At 35.5% G+C, this 24,796-nt stretch overlaps 2 protein-coding genes across 3 annotated transcripts in view; both read left to right on the forward strand.

The window, feature by feature from the left end:
* LOC123307455 (general transcription factor IIE subunit 2) lies at positions 1–7,761 on the forward strand. Its single transcript, XM_044889781.1, has 6 exons — positions 1–136; positions 610–678; positions 745–840; positions 902–1,064; positions 2,209–2,590; positions 7,358–7,761. The coding sequence occupies exons 2-6, from the start codon at positions 617–619 to the stop codon at positions 7,522–7,524; spliced, it is 870 nt and encodes a 289-aa protein (XP_044745716.1). The 5' UTR covers positions 1–136; positions 610–616; the 3' UTR covers positions 7,525–7,761.
* Positions 7,602–24,796, forward strand: part of LOC123307454 (carboxylesterase 4A) — a 24,222-nt gene continuing 7,027 nt past the window's right edge. Inside the window, exons 1-6 of one of the 2 annotated variants that reach the window (XM_044889780.1) lie at positions 7,602–7,733; positions 7,910–8,201; positions 12,999–13,152; positions 17,095–17,159; positions 19,846–20,095; positions 22,228–22,400. In XM_044889780.1, coding sequence (XP_044745715.1) covers positions 7,959–8,201; positions 12,999–13,152; positions 17,095–17,159; positions 19,846–20,095; positions 22,228–22,400 — 885 coding nt within the window. In that variant the 5' untranslated portion in view covers positions 7,602–7,733; positions 7,910–7,958. Of the gene's footprint in view, positions 7,803–7,909; positions 8,202–12,998; positions 13,153–17,094; positions 17,160–19,845; positions 20,096–22,227; positions 22,401–24,796 lie in introns of both variants that reach the window. The other variant, XM_044889779.1, reaches the window with a different exon arrangement.

A 24,796-nucleotide genomic window follows, 5' to 3' on the forward strand; every position in this document is an offset into this window, starting at 1 on the left:
GTTTGATTAGGTTAGAGAAACAAGAAGTGATAAATGATAAACATTGATGTATCTAACTAACAGTATATCTAGAAATCAAAAATAGTTTTCAGGAAAATCCATTGAATATTCCCAATTTCTAAATATCATTACTAAGGTGAGTCGAACTTGGAACTTCGAAGAATACGACAGTCAGAGGGACAACTTAGGTTTTTAATTAGTATATTAAGTGACCCATTTAAAAATCCTTTTTGCTACATTATGACCTAACTGATTCAATATTAATTGTGTGACAATATAAATGCGTGACCAGAATTACTCCAACTCATTATAATTATTGGTATGATCATTATGATATCAGCACATTTGTTGGCTTGCTGAGAAAATTGACAGATACAGATGGCAAGCTTAGGTTTCATTTTTTTGAAAAGACTGCATTTGAAAACTAAGGCCTGGTTGCACAGTTCAGGTTTAAGCCGAGTTTTGAGTTGATTCTAGATTAATTTTGAGAGTCCTGTTCAATTTTATCAGGTTGAACTGGGATTAACATTGGAATCGGCTTAAATCTGGACTGAACAATCGGTACTGAATAATATTATACTGATATTTGATATCTTCATGGTTTTTCAGAAGAATCATGGATCCAGCTCTATTGAGAGAAAGGGAGTTGTTCAAAAAGAGAGCGCTCACAACTCCAACGTAAGTTATCAAATATTAATCTATTTGTTGCAATTTACTACATATACACTTCAAATCCATTTCTAGAGTTGAAAAGAAAAAGACAGAAACAAAAGCAGATGTATTGAGGGAAGAAAAAAAGAAGATTAAACCTCCTTCAGCGCCTAGATTGGATATTAACTCGTAAGTTCAATGTTCAATCAATAATTGATTGATTGATTTCAGCATTTTGAAAATTTTTCAGATATAAAACCAGCACTGGCAGTTCACAGTATAGATTTGGAGTATTAGCCAAAATTGTGAAACATATGAAAACACGACATCAAGAGGGAGAGACACATGCACTAACATTAGAGGAAATTTTGGATGAAACAAACCAGTTAGATATTGGAAGTAAAGTTAAACATGTGAGTGTATGAAAATTATGCTTGTAGATCCTTAATGTGCTATACTTAGAATTTCATCCTTAGATCCTCAGAACTACTATTAGTTGGGAAGCCAACTACATACTAAGTCTAGTTATAAAAATTGGCATGAGGTAGCGCACCATTGAGTCATCTGAATGAAAGAAATCTACCAATTCGAGCATCTGCTGAATAGAGAAATCTTAAAATATGTCGAGTTTTTTGTTAAAGATAAACCACTTAATTACCGCGTATATAGAATGTGGCTGCATTGCAATTTTTTGCTCATTTATACTTTACGAGTTTTTGGAGAAGAAAAATTTTTTCTTTTCCTAGCTTGTGGGATATCTGCGTTTTGCTCTCGTTTTGCTCTTTTCAAATCTGTAATTAGTTTTTCTCTACCACTTACCGTTACATATAGATAATCAAAAGTGCCCTGCTGGTGAAATATTACAACAGCTGGGCACCTCAACGGATCTTTCCGATATTGATTTCGACCGAAAGCCCTAGTTCTGCTCCGTTTTGATCAGCAGTCCGTTCGTTTTGCTCATTTATACTTTACAAGATTTTGGAGCAGAAATTTCATTTTTTTTTCACCCTAACTTGTGGGATATCCTCGTTTTGCTCTCATTTGGCTCTTTTCAAATCTACAATTAGTTTTTCTCTTCCACTCACCGATACCAACTGACAGAAAAATACTTACAGTAACAGTAACCCAGCCATCTTGAATATTTGTATGGACAATTTTTGGCCAAATGACTTATTTTGATCACTTTTACCTTTTATGATAGGCAGACAAACAAAATTTCAAAATCAGTGGATGGAAATAACCCAATAAACTCAATAAAGTCAGATATTTGAAAATTACACAAAGACAGACACTCCAGTTTTACTTATACGTACAGACATATATAATTGGGGGAAGCTGAAAATGACTGTTTATCCCCCTGATATTCCAATTAGCGATTAATCGATTTTTCATCACAAACTACACAACGCCATTGAAGTTAATATTTGAGAACATCGAGAATTGACCACCAGCTGGAAATAGCATTGATATTGTTCGAAAATTTTCCTGAAATTCTAAAAATCTTCCTCAAATATTTTGAAGAAACAAACCTTTAACGGTTACTTTCTTTAATTCCAGTGGCTGCAAACAGAAGCCTTGGTGGATAACCCTAAAATAGAGGCATTACCCGATAATAAGTTCATATTCAAAGCTACGTATAAATTAAAAGACAAGAAGAGTTTGCTGAAATTATTGAGACAGCATGATTTGAAGAGTTTGGGCGGTGTATTGATGGACGATGTGCAGGAATCATTGCCTCATTGTGAAAAAGCCCTAAAATCCCTTCTCAATCAGAACGAGATAGTTATAGTTCAACGAACCGTCGACAAAAAGAAGATTCTTTTTTATAACAATCAGAGAACTGGTAGTTCAATTGATGAAGAATACCAGAAGCTATGGAGATCAGTTGCTGTAGATGCTATGGATGATGCGAAAATAGAGGAATACTTAGAAAAGCAAGGTGAGTGAATCATATCATTTCTTCACAACTATTTAATAAAGCGATCCTTATCTCTCTTGAGCATCATTACTTGTAATTTATGAGCCATTATTATTATTATTGCCTGGTCCATCAAACTTCATTGTCACAACCACGGATTTAGAGAAGATTGTGGTCACAAACATAATAAACTAATAAGGATAAATTCAGATGCATACCACCCGCCGATATGAATATCAACAAGTGTTACGATCCGAATTGAACTAGCCAATTTGCCATCGTCAAGGCCCCAAATGGAGTACGCCTTATCGAAGAAAAGCAGATGCTGATCATGGTTTCGGTCTCATTTGACCTCATCAGAGCAACATAGCATTTTTCTCCGATGGAGAACGTTTGGAATTGATAGAACTTAATTCAATATTAGCACGTGCTACTGGGTACTATACATTTACCCAGAGCGCCACCCAATATGAAACGGTGTCCGATTCAGTCCCCTCCAGATAGAAACCAAGACGAAGACAATAGCATATGTCCCATATTTTCTCTAATTCAGGGGATTGAATCGGACACCGTTTCATATTGGGTGGCGCTCTGAGTAAATTTATAGTACCCAGTAGCCCGTGCCAATATTGAATAAGGTTTCATCAATTCCAAACGTTCTCCATCGTGGAAAAATGCTATGTTGCTCTGATGAGGTCAAATGAGACCGAAACCATGGTCAGCATCTGCTTTTCTTCGATGGGGCGTACTCCATTTGGGGCCTTGACGATGGCAAATTGGCTAGTTCAATTCGGATCGTAACACTTGTTGATATTCATATCGGCGGGTGGTATGTATCTGAATTTATCCTTATTATTGTATTCATTGCCTTTAGGCGTGATCATTCCATTATTATAATAAACTAACTTGGAAGTTATATAAACATCATCCGGCTGAATAATAACTATCATACTATGCTTGTTGAATAATATCCATACTATACTAACTGACAAAGAAACTGCCCAGAACACCCAGAAGGAGCTGTTTAAATTTTAAATTTGTTTTTGGTAAAACATAGATAGTATAGTAAGGACTAAATGATTAAAATTTGGAGAAAAAAAAACGAAAGGTTTAAAATTTTTTTATTAAATTTGTTAATTATGTGTTTGTCCAACGCGGTTATCTATACACCCCTCAACATGTCTTGGCATTGATGCAAGAAGATGGTCTATTTCTTCTTGAGGTATAGTATCCCAAGCTACATGTGCTTCATGTCTCAGAGCCGCCAAAGTCCGTGAGGCTGGGGTAAATTTCCAAGCCTATGATTTCCCAAACATGCTCAATGGGCGAAAGATCGGGGGATCTGGGTGGCCATGGCAAAAGATTCACATGGGTCGCTTCAAAAAAGTTTAAACTAACTCTGGCAACATGAGGTCGAGCATTATCTTGCTGAAATATTGAATTCTCAAGCCGGTTAAGGTAAGGGAGAACATATGGCTCCACTATTTCTTGAAGGTAACGCAGCGCTGTTGTATATCCTCACCATACCATAACGCCTAACGCCTATTGTCCGGTGTACATGACGCTCAACATCAAAATGAGGTTCACGTCTTTCTCCTCGACGTCGTCTTACCTTTCATCGGCCATCATGTGTACCCCAGGGAAATCGAGATTCATCAGAAAAGACGACCTGATGCCATTCCACATTCTATTGTTGTCGTTCTCTGCACCACTGTAATAGTTGCCGTCGATGCTCAACCGTAAGAGGTAACACAAGATGGGGTCGATAATGCTGCAGTCCAAATGACCTTATACGACGGTAAACCGTTCGAACAGTTATAGGATGGCCTTGTTCTCCTAACCACTCATCAGCCAAAGATCGAGTTGTCGCAAATCGGTCTCTAATGGCCATAAGTCTTAGACGCCGATCTTGAACTTTATTTGTGCTCCTTCGACGTCCGGTGCCTACTCTTCTTCGATTTTGGGCATTATCAAACCACGCTTGACAACATCTCATAACAGTAGTTGGATTTCTGTTCGTACGTTTAGCGATTTCTCGAAATGACAACCCTGCCTCTTGTACACCAATAATTCGACCTCTTTCAAATTCACTTAGCTGGCGATAAATTCTGCGTACACGTACTCTATGCATTCAAACAACAACTAAACATCGACTTTGGATCTCTTCGAACAGCTGTTTTTTTTCCAAATTTTAATCATTTACTCCTTGCTGTACTATCTATGTTTTACCAAAAAATAATAAAAATTTAGGGTGTTGCTGTTTCTTTGTCATTTAGTATATTATGTTTTTCATACAGTGTGACAATGTGAAAAATAACCACCTTTGATATCTCGGCTCCCATGTAGAATAAAAAAAATGCAGAAAGAAGTAAACATTGGTTCGTAGGGGGACATTATACAGGGCGAGTCTCTGACTCGTAGAAATATTTAAACCACCCCTGGAAAAACACAATTACCTTCAGAAAAACTAGCCAATTCCATTCGGTTCTCAAGATATTCCAAAATATGTATGGAATCGGCCAGCCCAGAACTTTTAGAAAAATGGGTTTTTATGCCTGAAATAGGTTGTGCTATATATGTATTGAGTTGTAACGTTCGAATTTTTCGCATTTACCAGAAAATCTAAAATGAAGAAAAAAGTTAGACCAGCACTTTTGTTTTTCGTTCCTGAAAATGAGTGAAATGATTTGTACTACATTTGTGCTGACTTGTGCCTTGAATATTTTCTCGAAAATTCGTCGAATCTTCCGGAAAATCGCGAAATTGAAAATAAAACTACCCCAGCACTTTCATTTTCTCCGGGATTTTTTCTCAACGAAAACATATGGAAAAAAATTTTGCTACACGTGTACTAACAGGTGACGTTGAAATTTTCTCGAAAATTTTTGTAGTTTCTCGAGAATTTTTGTAGTTTCACAAAAATTTAGGTTTGGAAAAAGTTAGCCCAGCACTTCCGTGATTTTTTGTTGAAAATTTTTTATATAGTTGTGATATATTTGTGCTGACTTGTGCCGTGGAGATTTCCAGAAAAAGCTCCCAACTTTTTCTTCAAATGGTGGATATTAGGAAAATCAGTAGATTGTTTGAAAATCAGTGTACAGGGTGGGCAAAATTGGTGATTCCTGAACTACAACTTTTCAACCCAACGAGATAGAGGAAAATGAGGATAACCATTCATGTCGTCTTTTTTTGAGAAACTAATAATGCCATCAACTGCATTCCTCTATCTTCTTTCGTTTTTGAGTTATAAGCCAAAATTCAATTTTGGGCGATTTAAACTTTGGTCAATATCTCCTTTTCTGTTTGTGCTAGGATGTTGAAATGAAGACATTATACAGACCCTTTTTTGATAGCAATCCAGTGGTGCACTATGATTTTTTCCTACAGGTTTATTTGCTGAGCTATAACATAAAGTTGTGTTTTTTCTTATGGAAACAGTAGTTTAAAATGACTTAGAAAGAATCCCCATTCTCTTAACATTTCAGAAATATATCATACATAGCCCCTGAGGAAGACTCATCTTTCTTTCTCAGTCATTTTAAATTACTGTTTTCATAAGAAAAACTACATCTTTTTGTTATAGCTCAGCAAATAGACCTGTTGGAAAAAATCATAGTACGCCACTGGATTGCTATCAAAAAAGTGTCTGTATAATGTTTTTATTTCAACATCCTAGCTTAAACAGAAACGGAGAGAATGACCAGAGTTGAAATTTTAATTTTCACCTATAACTCCAAAAAAAAAGAAGATTGAGTAGTACAGTTGATGGCATTATTAGTTTCTCGAAAAAAGACGACCGTAATGTGCCATGCATTTTCCTCTATCTCTTTGGGTTGTAAAAGTTGTTATTCAGGTATCACCAATTTTGCCCACCTTGTACATGGTAACAGGCCTAATATTTATACCGTTGAGGATGGCAACACACTGTTTTTGTTATACACTTCAGATAATTAATGACGCTATGCAAAACCGAGTCGTATGTTGTGTATGAAGAGTTGCGATCCTCAACGGTATGAATATTAGTCCTGTTGCCATGTACACTGATTTTCAAACAATCTACGGATTTTTCTAATATCCACCATTCGAAGAAAAAGTGGCAGTTTTTTTAAAATCTCAACGGCACAATTCACCACAAATGTAGCACAACTATATAAAAATTTTCAACAAGAAAACACGAAAGTGCCAAGCTTACTTTTTTGGAAACTATTTATTATTCGAGAAACTAGAAAAATTTTCCTGAAAATTTCAACGGCACAAGGGATTACGTGTAGCACAATTTTTTTTACATATTTTCATTAAGAGAAAACGAAAGTGCTGGGCTAGCTTTTTTCAATTTCGCGAATTTCTGGAAAATTCGTGGAATTTTCCAGAAAATATTTACGGTACAAGAGCACAAATGTGGCACAAATTATTCCACTGATTTTTAGGTACAAAAAAGAAAAGTGCTGGGCTAACTTTTTTCCCCATTTTCGATTTTCTGGGACGTAAGAGGAAATTTCGCAAAAATTCGAAGAGCACAACTCAGTACATGTATAGCACAATCTATTTCAGACATAAAGACCCATTTTTTCTAAAAGTGCTGGGCTGGTCCATTACATACATTTTGTGGAATATCGTAAGAACCGTATGGAATTGAAAAAAACAAAGCAGCACACACCTAGCACAGTCGAGCAAAACAAAAAAAAATTTCTAAAATTGCTGGACCAACGTCACACATGAAAGTTTGAGTAAAATAAATGAAAATAAATTAACGTTTCAAATTGATATGAATTATGAATTCTTTCGCAGGAATAACGTCAATGCAGGATAATGGACCAAAGAAAGTGGCCCCCCTCAAAAGAAAGAAACCAGGTTCCCGAAAAAAAGTCTTCAAGAAACCAAGAGACAACGAGCATTTGGCTGATGTACTTGAAACATATGAAGATAACACACTGACCCAGAAGAATACGATATAGTCTAACATAATTTGTGATAAAATCATTCAAATGTAGATTCTGCCAGACTTGGCAAAGCTGAGATACCAACCGATGTGGGTGGTAATTTTTTGATAAGGCATATGATAACTCCTTCCTGTGATTGCTAATTATGTCCAGTTGGTCCATCTGTTAGTGACCAAAAATCATTAATTTAGAAATATTCTTTTGAGCAAGGTGGAATTATTTTGGTAAATAGAAATCCTTTATGATGTTTTCCATGATTGTAATATTTTAGTTCTGTTTGATTTCGAAAACGGGTAATTCAATTGATTTTGTTACATGATTAAAACATTTAAAAAAAATTGGAATAAAACTTTCATCTAAATTTGTTTTTTTTTAATAGTGAATTTTATCTGTATGTTAGGGAAAACCAACATCAATTCAATTATACATAGATGTTCTACTAAGTGAGAATGTTGAAAGCAAGTTCAGTTTTACTGCTCGTATTGGCTTCGGTCCAATGTGACAATCGTGCTGGTAGAGTAAGAAGAATTGTCGGTGGTGAGCCTGCAAATATTCCTCCTGCCGATGATCCCGTGATCTATACTAGGTTCAATGGAAAAACGGCAGCTGTGAGGGGTATGTTAGATTTTCCCCACTACGTGTTCAGAGGTATAAGATATGCCAAGCCACCTGTTGGAAATCTAAGATTTGTGGTGAGTGGAATCTGCTTAAATGCACTTTTATAATGTTGGAAGAATAATTCATATAACTCCATCAGTTTCTGATGATGAGTGGAAAATTCCTAATGTTACTTTGTATTCCCTGCTAGGTGCTTTGATACTACAGGGTCTCAATAAAAGATTATAACATCGCAGTAGGCGTCGATTTTTGAAATTCTATGATATTCAGTTGAAAATCCTAGCAGCACACAATGTAATTGAACGCCAACTGCGATGCTGAAATAATTTTAAAAGATCCTGTTTTGCTTCAATGCGAATTAAATCTTTACTTGGAAATTCTACAACGTTATTCTGAAAGATATGGTCAAAATTTCAGAGCATATAAAGCAATTAAGAATATGACGAAAACCTTAACAAATTTTCTGTAAAGGGACGCCCAAGAAAAAGGCAACCCCCCCACAACGATGGCTTTTAAAAATTGTTTTCGATGTATTATTATCTTCAATACTTTTGATGATAAAAATCTGAAAAGTGGTACATTATTACCAGGCAAATGGTACTAGTTTAAATGGAATGTAAATCACACTCGAATTAAAATCAGAAGTATATCAAAATAGGGAGAAATAACCTCAACTTTTGTTGTCTCTCTGGCCTAGAAGTACGAGAAATATCCAAAACCAAACCATTTGCGACACCCTATATTTGTACAGGGTGGGCAAATTTCGATGTTTTAGCATTACAGCTTTTAAACCAGAAGAGATAGACAAAATTTGATACCCTATTCTCGTTCTCTTTTTCTGAGAAACTAACAAGAGTAGTAGTCATTTTTGGCCACCTTCTTTTGTTATCTAGTTATAAGCGAAAACTGGAAAAATGGCGATATCGAAATAAATTTATATCTCCGCTAATACTGATGATAGAGCTCTGAAATTGAAACATTATACAGGCACTTTTTTAAGTAAAATCCAGTGGCGTGCTCGCCTTTTTAGCAGCATTTTTAATTACGAAGCTATGACCCAAAGTTATGTTTTTTTTAAATGGGAACACTAGATTTCTGTGCAATTTTTTGAAAGCTCAATTTTTACCGATTTCAAAAATATATAACATCATATGGTTTGTATCAATAAAAATAATAGAAAATGATCAAAAACTTTTTTCTCAATATTTTTATGGTTTCTACTTTTGATGAGAATAGAAAAATGTTGCATCTTATGATTACAACAGTCTCCTTCTATTAGTCATTTCATTTCTATGTTTCTTACTAAATTTATCCAAGATTCAAATTTTGTGAAAATTGGTGAAAAGCATAGAAAGAATGACATTGCCGGAAGGAGACTGCTCTTGTTATAGGATAGGCTTTTTTCTGTGCTCGTCAAAAGTTGAAACCATAGAAATATTGATAATAAAGGTTTTTGTGGATTTTTTATTATTTATATTGATACAAACCATATGATGTTATATATTTTTGAAATCAGTAAAAATTTAGCTTTCCAAAAATTTTACAGAAATCTAGTGTTCTGTTCCCATTTAAAAAAACATAACTTTGGGTCATAGCTTCGTATACGAAGCTATGAGCAGGATTTTTAATTATAATTAAAAATCCTGCTAAAAAGGCAAGCACGCCACTGGATTCTACTTAAAAAAGTCCTCGTATAAAGTTTTAATTTCAGAGCTCTATCATCAGTATTAGCGGAGATATAAATTTATTTCGAAATCGCCATTTTTCCATTTTTCGCCCTAACTCGAAAACAAAAGAAGGTGGCCAAAAATGACTACTACTCTTGTTCGTTTCTCAGAAAAAGAGAAAGAGAATGGGGTATCAGATTTTGTATACCTCCACTGGTCTAAAAGCTGTAGTGCTAAAACATCGAAACTTGCCCAAGTCTTTGACTCGTACAAATATTGTAACGGTAGATTCTTGTGGTCAAAAGAAACACTTTTTTCCATGTACAAATTTTTCCGATTCGGCACTGATAAAAATATATAACCATTTTAAGTTTTCATAATGAGCTGTGCCATCCATGGAAGAATAACTAGCTAAATCTGAGACACTACACATCTGTGGATTTTTTAAAACAGAGTTGCATTCGGTCAAAGTACCCACAAATTCATTATCATTACACTTATACGTACAAACAGAGAGTCTTTTCTGAGGTTTTTATCTCTGTTTTCATGTATCATACAAATATATGTATGGTACCCCGTTGTCATTTTTCCTCTGCTTACTCTGAGATCTGGAACGAGGAACAGGTTTTTAGGATCTGTCTCTTGTTGTCATTTCTTTACACACGCTTCATTGTTTTTAGATTGTAAAAGTTTTGTAACACTTTATTTCAAAAGAATATACAGGATGTTTCTTAATTGAATGTCAATAGTCATGAGGGTGATTTTTGGGCCCATTTTAAGAAAAAAACCTCATATGAACATATGTCCTAAACGTCTTACCTTTTGAGATACAGTGTGGTAAAGATTTCAAAAATAAATAAGACGAGAATAACTGAATTTAAAGACTGATGAACTGTTGTACGAAATACATATAAAATTTTTGGACACAGTTCACTACGATAAGTAACAATACTTTCTTACTTATATACATTATGTAATTTATTTTAATGCAGAGAAACGATTTTTATTTTTATAAGCGGAAACCGTGCATCGGATTGAAAAAAATCAAGTGAGCAACTTTGGTAAGAAATGATTGGGAATTTCAAAAATAATTTTTATTTCAGGAAAAATCTGTACATGTATGACAAGTTTCATTAAGATATCTGAAGTGGTATTGTAGATATTAATATAATAAATGATTTATTTTTGAAAACATTACCACCCTGTATCTCAAAAAGTAAGACGTTTAGGACATATGTTCATATGAAGTTTTTCTCTTAAAATGGGCCCAAAAATCACCCCTATAAATATTGATATTCTATTAGGAAACACCCTGTATATCGGGTGTCCCAAGGTGAGTGGCCTATTAAATTATTATGGAAACTATTGATGGTGAATATTTCAAATTTTGTGGATCAGTTATACAGGATGGACCAAAAAAAAATCATCATTTTCCAAGTTACAAAATCGTAAAAAAGTCCTTTGTTTTCAAATAAGACACCGTATCTTTCCATTTTTGGAATCAGTACAACACACTCTACAATTTTTTTATTCACGTTTTCACCCTATAGGTATCTCAACTGGATTTCGAGTTATATGCGTTTATTAGATTTCAGATTCATTCAATAAGCGTTAATTTCTTTTGTATTGTTATTTTCTCTATTATATGTCGTTCATAGATCGATATATCAATTAATCAGTTCAATCCTTAGAATATATATAGAATAATATTCTATGTTCTAAGGTTCAATCCATTAAAGTCAAAATACATATACAATTATTGCCTAACAGGTGTTTTGTTTCGATGATATATCGATCTATGAACGACATATAATAGAGAAAATAACAATACAAAAGAAATTAACGCTTATTGAATGAATCTGAAATCTAATAAATGCATATAACTCGACAACTGGAAATCCAGTTGAGATACCTATAGGGTGAATACGTGAATAAAAAAATTGTAGAGTGTGTTGTAGTGATTCCAAAAATTGAAAAATATACTAGGTGTCTTATTTGAAAAACAGACTTTTTATGATTTTGTAACTTGGCAAATGATGATTTCTTTTGGTCCATCCTGTATAACTGACAACTATAATTCAAAAGCAGTGACATATCAGATCAATATCTAATGACTGGCTAAATTTCTGACTAAATAAATCTCAAATATTGAGCGAACTAGAGTCATTTTCGTAACGCGCCAATTTGATCTAAAATTTCGAAAAATAGTTTAATAACTCAAAAAGGTAGGAAAAATTAAGAGACAATAGATTTAATATCTTATGGAGTATCATAAAAAAATAGAAATACCGGATGTTCCATTTCAAATAACAAAGTTGTTGCCAAATTGTCGTACATCCGGCAACATTGGAAATGTGAAATTTTTTTTTAAATGTACCTTACATGGCTAAATATAGTTCCACAAAATTTGAAACCTTTACCATCAATAGTTTCCATAATAATATAATAGGCCATCCACCTTGGGACACCCGATATATATTATATATACCCAATTTTTCAAATTTCCCAGATTCTTTTTAATTTTTGAACATCAAATTACTCTAAAACGGCTCATTCAACGAGAAAATATGAAAAATACTTTTATTTTACAAATCGCTCGAATAATCATTAAATAGCATTCAACTTAATTTCAGTGGCAGGGTGCTTCGAATTTTTTGTATTCTTATGGTACGTAATGGTCATATGAGAAAACTGGTTGACCTGGGTGATATCTTGCTTTCGAAAAAGATTAATATCAAATACAAAAATGTTGTTTTTTAATAACATGTATTTTCAAATTGCGGAAAAAATGGTGTATATGAAAAAAGTGTTTCTTTCGACCTCAAAGAATCTACTGTGGAAATATTTGTACTAGTCAGAGACTCACCCTGTATAACGCAGAAAAATATTTAATTTACATTCAGCTCAGTTTTAAACCTTTCGTTCGATAATTTCCTGCTTTCAACTTAATTAGATGGTGTAAGTCAAGCTACCTCCAAATATTTCTTTTGTACTTTTGTAGAAGAAGCATCTCTTATTGATCACTTCCAGAACCAAGCGCAGGTTACTTCCCCAATAAGTGACAATATCAATTCAAATATTTTTATTATTATTTCTGGGTATTGTCGTGGATGTGTTTAATTTAAATGGGAAAAAAATAGGCTTGCCTAGCTGGATGTATTTTTAACTTTATGTGTATTCTTATTTTTTTAAATTTCTAAATAGAGACCACAAGAGACATTCCTCGAAGGTACTGTTAATGCCACCAGGTATCCTCCACCCTGCGTTCAACCTATTCCAGGTACCGATAAGATAGTTGGTGAAGAGGATTGTCTGTTTTTGAACATATTCACTCCAGAGCTACCCACAGGAATGGAAGGTAAATGATCATAAGATCTTCTTATTACGGAAATTAAAGTTGGGGAAAAATATGTTTGAGCCAATCCACCGTTCATTAAATTTGATGTGCTGGCAACAAATGATCCCATATATACAGGGTGCGTTGGGATCTTTGACAGTGAACTTTCCCCCCAAAATATTTCCAGACCTCTGACCTTATACCGGAAACACCCTCTACTACATTTCTGTTTCAAATGGCCCAGCCAGAGTATCTGCGCATCGTAAGGTAGCTGATTATATGGCAATTTCAAGAGTATACAGTTAACCGTATACTTTCGGTAAAACCGTTTTTCATTTTAATAGTTAGGGAGCCGAAGAGGGAAATTCGGGATTTATTCCAGCATGTCAGATTAATATAAGGGGAGATACCTTGGACCCTGTAGAGTACGTCTACCAAAAATTAGACCTGTATATAGGGGGAATTGTCTAGGACAGCCTGTCAGAATAGTGAAAAAAAAAGATCATTGTACATACTCGAGCGTGTCAGATTAAGATATATGTGGTTAATTACATGTTGAAAAGTATATATTCTCTTAATCTGTCAATTTAAGCGTGTCGAAAATGTGTGGGAGGGCGCCAAACATGCAAAAAAAACGTCACGTGTACATTCTCGAGCGCGGTAGCGTTTTTTCTTATATAATAATAATAATAATATTAAGAGGCAGGCAAGAAAAATCAATCAGACCCAGATGAAGAAAGAATTAACGGAGGAGTTCACCTGAAGATTGAGAAGGATAATGAGAACTGGTCTCAACAGCAAGAATCTGATAAAAGATATTAACACCTACGCTTGCTCGGCGCTGAGCTATTCATTCGGTATCATCTCTTGGACGACCACCGATTTAGCAGCCTTACAGAGAAAAATAAGGACGATGCTGACTAAACACAATAAACATCACCCCAAAAGCTCGAGAGAACGGACAGAGCTGCCACGACATCTTGGGGGTAGAGAAATTGCTGATTTGTCCAACCGTATGTCCCAGGAAATTGAAGGACTTCGAAAATATTTCCTGAGCAAGGCTGCTTCGTCAGAACTCTATCGAGTAGTTTGTGTTTCTGATAGTTCTACACCGTTAAAGCTACAACAGGATCACTTGGAAACCGTCGAACACTCTGCAGAAAGTAAAATGCAAAAACTGATTGGCAAACCTTTGCATGGAAGGCACCAGAACGAGGTCAAGCATGATTACGTCGACATAACTGCGTCGAACTACTGGTTGACTTCAGGAAGGTTGTTTCCTGAGACAGAGGGCTTCATGCTCGCCATCCAGGATCAGGTGATTCCAACAAGGAACTACATGAAATATATCGCCAAGGATGCCTCAGTGGCGGACGATAGCTGTCGTTATGGCTGTGCGACACATGAAACTATCCAGCACATCACCGGGGGATGTCAGAAGTTCGCGGGCACGGAGTACAAAAATAGACATGATGCTGTTGCCAAGATTTTCACCAAGAATTGGCACTAAAACACCAACTTCTATAAGTTCCAAAAAGGTTCCTTATTACAATTACCATCCGGATGCTGTGTTGGAAAATGAACATCACAAGCTCTACTGGGATCGCACGGTTCTGACAGACCGGAAAATAACCCACAATAGACCAGACCTCATATTGCTCAATAAGGATGAGGACAGAGCACTATTCATCGATGTGGCGATTCCAAATAATAACAATCTTCTAGATAGGCACACTGAAAAAATTTCAAAATACAGAGATCTCGAGGAACAAACCAGAAGACAGTGGAAGCTGAAAGATATCAAGACCATCCCTATTGTCATATCATCCACAGGCCTGATACCGAAGAAACTACTGGAGAACTTGAGGAAACTTCAGTTGGACGAAAATATCTATAGAGTCATGCAGAAGGCGGTACTGCTCGGAACGGCGAGAACTGTACGCAAGTACATGGGGAATGCAGAGGAACACCGTCTGCTTCGACAGGAAGTGCGGGTGGAGCAGGAATCCAACCTACAGCAGGGAGCCGAGGAGCGACCCGGACCCGACCACCACCACGAGCCCGAAAACCTGGAAAGGGCTCCAACAGAGCTTAATCCTTTTGATATCTGGGATATCTGGGATAAGTGAATTTTCCTCTGGAGAGGAGTGTGAAAGCCGCAAGGCTAAAGTCATAAGGTCTTTATTTCACAAGAAATCTCAAGGGGATGTTCACCCGAGGGTGCTCTACCACTTAACTTTTGTTATATACAAAATGCACATTTAAACATATCTTAATCTAAAATTAAAAACAAAGAGAAAATTTTAAATAGTCAGCAGAAGCGAAATATATAAATATTAGCATTTCAAGAGACAAAAAATTTACAGATATGACAGAGAAGTTGAAGCTAATGATTCGAGAATAACGGAAAAAATATAATCTGAGAGTTTTAGCAAGCCGAAACAATAAAAATTGGCCATAAAGATCACAAAAATCAGTTTTTTCCAATTATCTCGTTCCCTGGGCTTCAAATCTTTTTCGCATTCATTATAAAAGTTGTAGAGCATAACATTTTCTACTAATTTTGTCCCAAGCAATTTTTTCTACGTTCAAATGTTTTTGAGATATATGGCGATTAATGCGAGGTGTTTAGCGATACATGCTGAAGCGAAAATCCACTGATTGGAAAATAGTACATTCTAAGGTTCAGTCACAGACAACACTAAGCTTTTCGTGACTAATTTCGAAATTGTCATCATTTTAACAATTGGATGAATGTAGATTAGACTTCTCGCCCTTATGGCCCTCTAACTCGAGAACGGTTAAGAGTATGTAAAATTGCTTCAGACAAAAGTTGTGTTTAATTTTATTATCTACAACTTTCTTAAGGAATACAAAAACGATTAGAGGTACAGGCAGGGAAATATTCGAAAAAAAGAATGTTTATCATCTTCAAAATGTCAGATTAAGAAAACCCCCCATGATTACTGATTAGTGTCAGATTAATGAGTCAACAAGTCTACAACACCGAGATTAACCATCTGTATCAAAATCTGACACGTTCGAGTATGTACAAGTAACGATTTTTTTTTACATTTTCAAAGAACCGCTTTGACCTTGCGTCAAGTTCTAATTGTCTGTCTCTTGAAAAGTAGCTTCCTTTGGGTCCAATTAACATATCCTCCAAAAATCTGACACGCTGGAATTTTTTTTTTACCATTTTCAACTCTTCCGTACGGCCAGTCCCACCGCGCAAACTGTCAGATAAGCATGAATTCATTATCAGAGACACGTAGGCCATATACAGTATCTTAATCTGACACGATCGATTATGTACACCGGACGATTTTTTTTCACATTTTTGAGACCCTGCAGACGCTTTCCCCACCGCTGAGAGCATATATCATAGAACCTTTTTTTCTACCATCTCTAATCTCCAAAATCCACTAGGTCTCCACGACTCTCGAGTAAATCCCGATTTAGCATCATCGGCTCCCCAACTACTAGAATAGTAATGAGTTTCAAGTAATCTTCATATGTGAAAATCATAGTATAGAATGTGTACCTGACCGCAGAAACCTGGTATTTGAATATCTCGAAAATGGTAAACTTTACGCAGATGGTTCATACGATAACTTTTAGTAATTTCTAGGAAATCGTAAATCGGTGAAGAAATGTGATATTACGATTTTGTTGAAAACTCGAATCAGTATTCGGCATTTTTTCATTGATTTAATTTATCTGCGGATGTTATGCATCTGAATTAATTTGCTTATTGATTGCTACTTTCGTTGCAAGCTGAAGTTACAGCAAGAAGATTTTCGCGTCATCCTGTATTACACACTGAAAATAAATTGCTTGAAAAATATCCTTTGTAGTTCTCCGTATAATTTCGGGTAAGGTTGAAAAATAACCCTTCATTCAATTATTGTGCCGATTTTGAACTGAGCAGATTCATTTTATTAAAAGAAAACACTTTTTTAGGATTGCCAGTAGTAGTATGGATTCATGGAGGTGGTTTTAGATATGGCTCCGCCTCACAGTATGGGGTAAGTTTAATTCCAGTAAAGATATATATGTAGCACATTAATATATCATTTATAAAATAATTTGATGATCATGTTTCTATCGAAATCGATTTAATAGAAATCACAAACTTTAACAAAGAATACGTGAATTTTTATGACCTATTCAGCTCCAGTTACTAATGTATTCACCGAAAAACATGGCGTTATATATCTGATATTTCATTCAGTTGAATATACAGGGTGAGTGTCCATTAGACATTAACTAATAAGGACGGATCATGGGAAAATGAAAATTTGGGTACTAGGGTTTACGCTTCTGATAGTACTTCCCTACCCCTTTTTCATATAATTTTGGATATATTAATGGTTTTTTCACAAAACATTGCGAAAAATATCGATCCAATGAAAAAGGCATAGAAAAGACATTTCATATTGCTGAAATTTTGAAAATAAGTCAGGGAGATCCTGAGAATGAGTTTCCTGTAGGAAGTCTTGGTTTGTCATATATAGGATATTTCAAAATTCTTCGTCTTGTCACTCGATACAAAAAAATATCTCCGAAAGTATCAGAATTAGGGATAGCGAAGTAGGTACTAGACAAAAATACTCTGATGAGGATTGAGGAGCGAGAAAAGTTATAATGAAAAAATAGGCTGCCCATTTGAAATATCAAAGTTTGTAGTATTAGTATTCATGAAGAAAATTCCGAGTACTAACAACATCTATAAACTCAAAGTGACATTATATAATTATTATAATATATATTAACTTAAAACAGAGGTAATCTAAAGTAGTTCAAATGAGACGTCATTTGAAGTCAGATTTAGACACTGAGAAAGTTCAACAAATTCAATATTAACACAACGTTTACAGTGACAGAGCAATCAATGAAAACTAATTGCGAGAGCCTCTTCATTTCGCTAGCATAATGATTTAAATAAAAAGTTTTAATTGTAATAATGATGAAGGCAAGAGATGAAAACTAAATTGTCTGGTCATCAATGAGATCAATACATTAAATATGAGTAGAGCAATAATATTATAGAAATGAAGAGTGCAAAATTTACCAATGAATAAAATATTTACAGAAACCTACTGTTTACATGTAAACACGATTAGAACGTCCATCAGAAAAATAGGAAATACACTGCGCAAAAAAATTAAAGTACATTCTGAAAATCTCAATTTTAATGAAAGTTAACTCTACATTGACTTTATAACTTATTTTTTATGTTCTCTCGGGAAGGTTTTGAACGAAAAAAGTCACATTAAATGGAAGAAAAATTCAGGATTTCACCGAATCTTATGTGAAAGAAGAGAAATGAACAATTTTCAGAATACTGAAATGCTGATAAGTGATTTAATACTTGGTATTTCCACCCCTTGCGTTAATTACAGCTCGGCAACGACGGTTCATACTCAAAATGAGTGATCTTAAAATGTTCTGATCTAATCCTTCCCAGATTTCTCCGAGTTGGATTCCTAAGTCATTAAGAGTAGCTGGATGATTTTTTGAACTTCTCAGCCTTCTATTGAGGTTGTCCCAAACCTGCTCAATCGGATTGAGATCTGGACTTCTTGCTGGCCATTCCATTCGAGAGACTTCAACCTCTTCAAGGTACTCCTGAACGATGCGCGCACGATGGGGTCTGGCATTATCGTCCATAAAAATGAAATTTTCACCAATGTATGGGGCAAATGGCACTACATGGTTTTCAAGAATGTTCCTTATATACTTATCAGTATTCATAGCTGCATTATCAATGACCAGTAGGTCTGTGCGAGCAGTCAAAGATATTCCACCCCATACCATACGATTATGGATCGATATCCTCTCCCGAAGCCAGTAGTATTCAGCAAATTGCACTGAGCATATCTTTCATGTGGACGTCTGTATACAAGGGAACGTCGATCACAATGGTAGAGGCAGAATCTAGACTCATCTGTGAAGAGAACTCTTTCCCAATCGGCCTCTTCCCAATGGATATGCTCTCTCGCAAAATCCAAACGCGCCCTTCGATGGGCTGGGGTAAGAGCTGGGCCTCTTGCCGCGACACGAGGCCTTGAATCATATTCTCTGAGGCAATTTCTTATTGTCTGAGTGCTAATTTGCACCTCATGCGATTGAAAACCGTTGTCTCAACGAAGAAACTCTCAAGTAACGTTCTTGAATGGCAGTTGTTACCCGTGGTCTACCCTGTCCTGGTCTTCGGACATTCATACCTGTCTCCCTGAATCGCTGCAACATTCTGGACACACTTGTATGGGAATCTCCAAACATTTCTGCAATTCTTGTGTATGTCCACCCTTCTTCTCGCACATTCCTCTTGGGTCAAATTGCGTGTTTCGCGTTGCATAGCGATCGAGTGTAGAAAATCAAACGAAAGAAAAACTATTGATCACTAGAATTGATCGAGAACAACTGATTTTAGAATGGAGCCAATACATTCGTTAATTTTTTTGCGCAGTGTATAATTAATAAATTATGAGAGTTACAAAATGAGAGTACTAATGAGGGAAACGACTAATCGTTGGTTTCAAGAAGAGCAGAAGTCTTGAGATCTAATCTGTATATCGGGCAAGAAAATGAATATGAGAATATATCTATTTGTTAATACTTATACAAATGGGTGGTATGAATCTAAATGTTCTAAAATACTTACTTATTTTGTTGAAATGAACTTTGTATTGTCATTTTCACGTCCAGGTGAGACATCTCGTCGGAAGACAATTAGTGGTGGTTACCCTACAATATCGACTAGGCTCCCTTGGATTTTTGAGTGGAGGTAGCAAAGAGGTGCCCGGAAATGCAGCCCTTTGGGACATGGCTCTGGCAGTTCAATGGATTCGGAATTACATAGGGTTCTTCGGCGGAAACCCATTCAGAATTGTCATCATGGGGCAAGGTACTGGAGCAAGTAGTGCTCTGACTGTTGCTCTCACAGAAATTGCTAAAGGTATATTGTTTTTTTTTTTTCAACTACTAATACTTACTCCCATCCACCTTGAATATATTTTATAGCGAAATAGGTTTAAAAAACAAATCGTTTGTGAAAATCATGCACCTTTGAGGTGGTGGCTTGTGGTCATTCGAACAGAGGAGGATAACATTTTTATGAGCAAGGGATTCAAGTATTAGCAGTCAATCAATTATATTTCTGCAATATAATTAAAAATTATATTTTTTAGAAAATTGCTTTTCTTTGAACAGTTTCAAGAATAAATAGGTGAGAGTTATTCTTTGCTAACTGAATTATTCATCAAAATCCAATTAACAATTTTTTAATTTCCTGTCAGCAAAGTCACAAATAATTCAAAATTCGAGTTTACCACGAAGCCGCTAAATTGAAATTAACGTAGAAATAGCCAATGGAACTCATCTCCCTTGTCCTATTGAAAGTAAGGATACTAAAGGAGCTAGAAGAAAGAGTCAAATACAAAACTTGTCTGTAATCGATTGTACTTTTATTTTTTATAACCCACCTTAATGCAGGGTGCTCCGTTTATTGCCTGTTGGTATCATTTTTCTTATTTTAAATGTGTATATATTGCATTTTTGATTTTAAGATAACATTGGTTGACAACCATGGTCCCATATAACACCGATTCTGAGATATTCGACTTTTTCCTAAAATTTAGACAGCTGCAGTTGATCACTAAAATAGCTGATACTAGTTTTCTAATGAATGTATCGAAATCAAATTTTGTCCAGCTCTTATCAACATATTGGATCATACGTTGCATCTCTATTTTTAGCAATCTGATATACTGGGTCTTCAAAAATTAAAGTTGAAAATTCAAATAGAAGTTCAATCATAACTTGATTTTCACAAATGGCAGCCTATATTTTTCTCTTATTTATCATGTAGAGCAGGTTAAAATGCTAAAAGTGCATTTTCCGTAAGAACTGGATAATTAAATGCACTTTTTCGTCCATATTTCTGAAACTATTCATTTCACAGAAAAAGTTTGAAAACAATTTTTGCTCATTCTAACCTGCTCTACATGATGAACAAGAAAAAATATAGGTTGCCATTTGAAAAAATTAAGTTTCGTTTGAACTTCAATTGGAATTTTCAACTTTTTAATGGCCCTGTATCAGATTGCTACAAATGATGTAACGTTTGATTCAATATTGCCAAGAGCAAGAGCTGGGCACAATTTGGTTTCGATACATTCATTAGAGAACTAGTATATCAGCTATTTTAGTGAGCACCTACAGCTGTCAGAATTTTAGGAAGAATTCGAATATCTCAGAATCGGTGCTATATCATTGAACTCTAAAAGAACTGGAATGGCATCTCGATGCAGGCAAACTGAGGAAGACTGAAAGGGAAGATGTAGAGCAATCTATCTCTCTCTGCGCTCTGTCAATTGGTTTATAACGATGTAAACAAAAACAAGCCGGGGCGTTGAAGTGAGACGACTGCTGCGTCCGACGTCTGATGCGGTTATTCAATTGGTTGTCGAACCATTAGAAAGAGATGGATTGCTCTTCATCTTCCATCTCAGTTGGTCACACATTTCGTCGTATTTCGGTACCTAAGAGGCCCTTGGCCCTTCCAGTTCTTCTACAGTTCAATGTGCTATATAGAATCATGGTTGTCAAACCAGAGTAACCTTAAAATTTGACGAGGAATTCAAAAATGCAAAAATATAAGGTGTTTCATTTAACATAAGAAAGTTGATACCAACAGGGAAAAAACGTGTACGTTAACACCCTGTATTAAGGTGGGTTATAAAAAATAAAAGTTCAATCAAGTTTTGTATTTAACTTTTTCTTCTAGCTCCTTCAGTTTTCACAATAAGGTATAGGGACACTTTAACTCGGACATCCTGTATATCCATCGCGTCCATTACGCTATCAGCGGAATCATAATAACAAATAACCTCCTTTGATATGCAATACACATTTCAGAATAGCGCAACGGCTGCTAAATATGATGCTATCTTTCCAGTTTGAATGATGAATGATTGAGGACGATTTTCATGTGAATATCCGCTGTTAAAATCAAAGTCGAAAACTCACCCTAATATAGTTGTCAGAATATTCAACAATTTTTTTGAATAGCTATCTGATTTCATGTAGGAAATTCCGCTGGAGTTGTTGCTATGTCCGGAACTGCAGTTTCACACTGGGCACTTGATAATACCCCAATTGATACCGCAAGATCTCTGGCAGAAAGGAACGGATGCCCTACGACCTCTGCTTTAACTATGGTCAAATGTTTGCAGAATTTGGACCCAAAGCAGATTATCGCAGTAAGTATACACTTCAACACAGCTTTCACTTGTTGACAGATCTTAAAGAAGTTGATAAAGATCTTAAAGAAGTATCCATCATTAAGGCAGTGGGGTGACGTTCGTTAGACGTCAATTTTTGGACTTATGGCGTCTAAGAGAACCTTGAATAATGAAGATATATATATATAGTATACAGTGTGATTCTTTGACTTGTACAGGGTGGGCAAATTTCGATGTTTTAGCACTACAGCTTTTGAACCAGAGGGGATAGACAAAATCTGATACCCCATTCTCGTTCTCTTTTTCAGAGAAACTAACAAGAGTGGTAGTCATTTTTGGCCACTTTCTTTTGTTTTCGAGTTATAGGCAAAAATTGGAAAAATGGCGATTCCGAAATAAATTTATATCTCCGCTAATACTGATGATAGAGCTCTGAAACTAAAACATTATACAGGCACTTTTTTGAGTACAATCCAGTGGCGTGCTTGCCTTTTTAGCAGGATTTTTAATTACGAAGCTATGACCCAAAGTTATGTTTTTTTCAAATGGGAACACTAGATTTCTTTGCAATTTTTTGAAAGCTTAATTTTTACTGATTTCAAAAATATATAACATCATATGGTTTGCATCAATATAAATAATAAAAAATGGTCAAAAACCTTTTTTTCTCAATATTTCTATGGTTTCAACTTTTGATGAGCACAGAAAAATAAAGCTTCCTATAATAAGAGCAGTCTCCTTCCGGAAATGTCATTATTTCTATGCTTTTTACCAATTTTCATGAAATTTGAATCTTGGAGAAATTGAGTAAGAAGCATAGAAATGAAAGGACTAATAGAAGGAGACTGTGGTGATAATAAGATGCTACATTTTTCTATTCTCAACGGAAGTTGAAACCATAGAAATATTGAGAAAAAAGGTTTTTGACCATTTTTTATTATTTATATTGATGCAAACCATATGATGTTATATATTTTTGAAATCAGTAAAAATTAAGCTTTCAAAAAATTGCAAAGAAATCTAGTGTTCCCATTTGAAAAAAACATAACTTTGGGTCATAGCTTCGTAATTAAAAATCCTGCTAAAAAGGCAAGCACGCCACTGGATTCTACTCAAAAAAGTGCCTGTATAATGTTTTAGTTTCAGAGCTCTATCATCAGTATTAGCGGAGATATGAATTTATTTCGATATCGCCATTTTTCCAATTATGGCTTATAACTCGAAAACAAAAGAAGGTGGCCAAAAATGACTACTACTCTTGTTAGTTTCTCTGAAAAAGAGAACGAGAATGGGGTATCAGATTTTGTCTATCTCCTCTGGTTTGAAAGCTGTAGTACTAAAACATCGAAATTTGCCCACCCTGTACATATAAACTGCTCCACATGAATTAGGGATATTGACTTAAATTGCAAAAAAATATAGTTCACATAAAATTTTTGTGATGAAAATTCATAATAATATGATTTCAAGTTGCAAATTAATTTTAGCCTGTAGGTCTGCAGCGAATACAGAGTGGTTACGAAAAATCGAGTAAAATAACGAAATTTTATTCCCAGAGAATTCAAGCATTTTAAGACTATCAATACGATGTATGGCCTCCACTGGCACCAATAACAGCTTGACATCTTCTTTTCATACTACACACGAGGTTGTTGAACATTTCTTGAGGAATTTGGTTCCATAAACGGTAGGTTGATGATTATCTAATCTTCTTTAGAGCATATCCCATGCATTTTCTATGCAATCCAAATCTGATGAGAGCGGAGGTATTGGTAAATGTGGAATACCAAGCTCGTCGCGCGCAATCTCAACTGTGGCTGCACGGTGCGGTCTAGCGTTATCGTCTAGAAATTGAAAAGTTTCACCAATAGCAGCGTGAAAATTTGGCACAACATTGTCAATGACATGCTCCCTATAGTGTAAGGCGGTCATATTCCCAGGCCAGGACAAATGTGTAGATTTGTGCGCCCGTTGAAACATATCCCGGCCGATACCAGAACACTACCCCCTCGGAATGGATGGACTTCTTGGACATAGCGACGATTACGGTGTATGCGTGGGATTGTCCATACCCTTATTCTTCGAGAATCCGAAAATCATCCATATTTGGATTCATCAGTGAAAAGGACACTACGCCATTGATCGTTCCAATTGATATGTTGCCTTGCCCATCCCAGTCTTTGATGCTTATATGGTCACGTGTTTATGGAAATCCTCTTAATGGACATCTAGAACCTAGATTCACCTCTCTCAAACGTCGTCTGATGGTTTCGATGAAAACTTGGACCCCATCTGCGTTTTGAAGAGTATTCCGTAGCATTCTACACGTAGATGTAGGGTTTCTTCTCGCCGAAACGGTGATGAAACGATCCTGAGCAGGAGTTGTTTTTCGTCGCCCACCAAGCCTTGGTCTT

The sequence above is a fragment of the Coccinella septempunctata genome, chromosome 2 (assembly GCF_907165205.1).
Source record: "Coccinella septempunctata chromosome 2, icCocSept1.1, whole genome shotgun sequence".
NCBI lineage: Eukaryota > Metazoa > Arthropoda > Insecta > Coleoptera > Coccinellidae > Coccinella > Coccinella septempunctata.

Coding starts and splice junctions, on each gene's coding strand:
- LOC123307455 (XM_044889781.1), top strand. CDS start 617: ATGGATCCAGCTCTATTGAGAGAAAGGGAGTTGTTCAAAAAGAGAGCG. Junction 841..901: donor CCTAGATTGGATATTAACTC/GTAAGTTCAATG, acceptor AAAATTTTTCAG/ATATAAAACCAGCACTGGCA. Junction 1,065..2,208: donor TTGGAAGTAAAGTTAAACAT/GTGAGTGTATGA, acceptor CTTTAATTCCAG/TGGCTGCAAACAGAAGCCTT.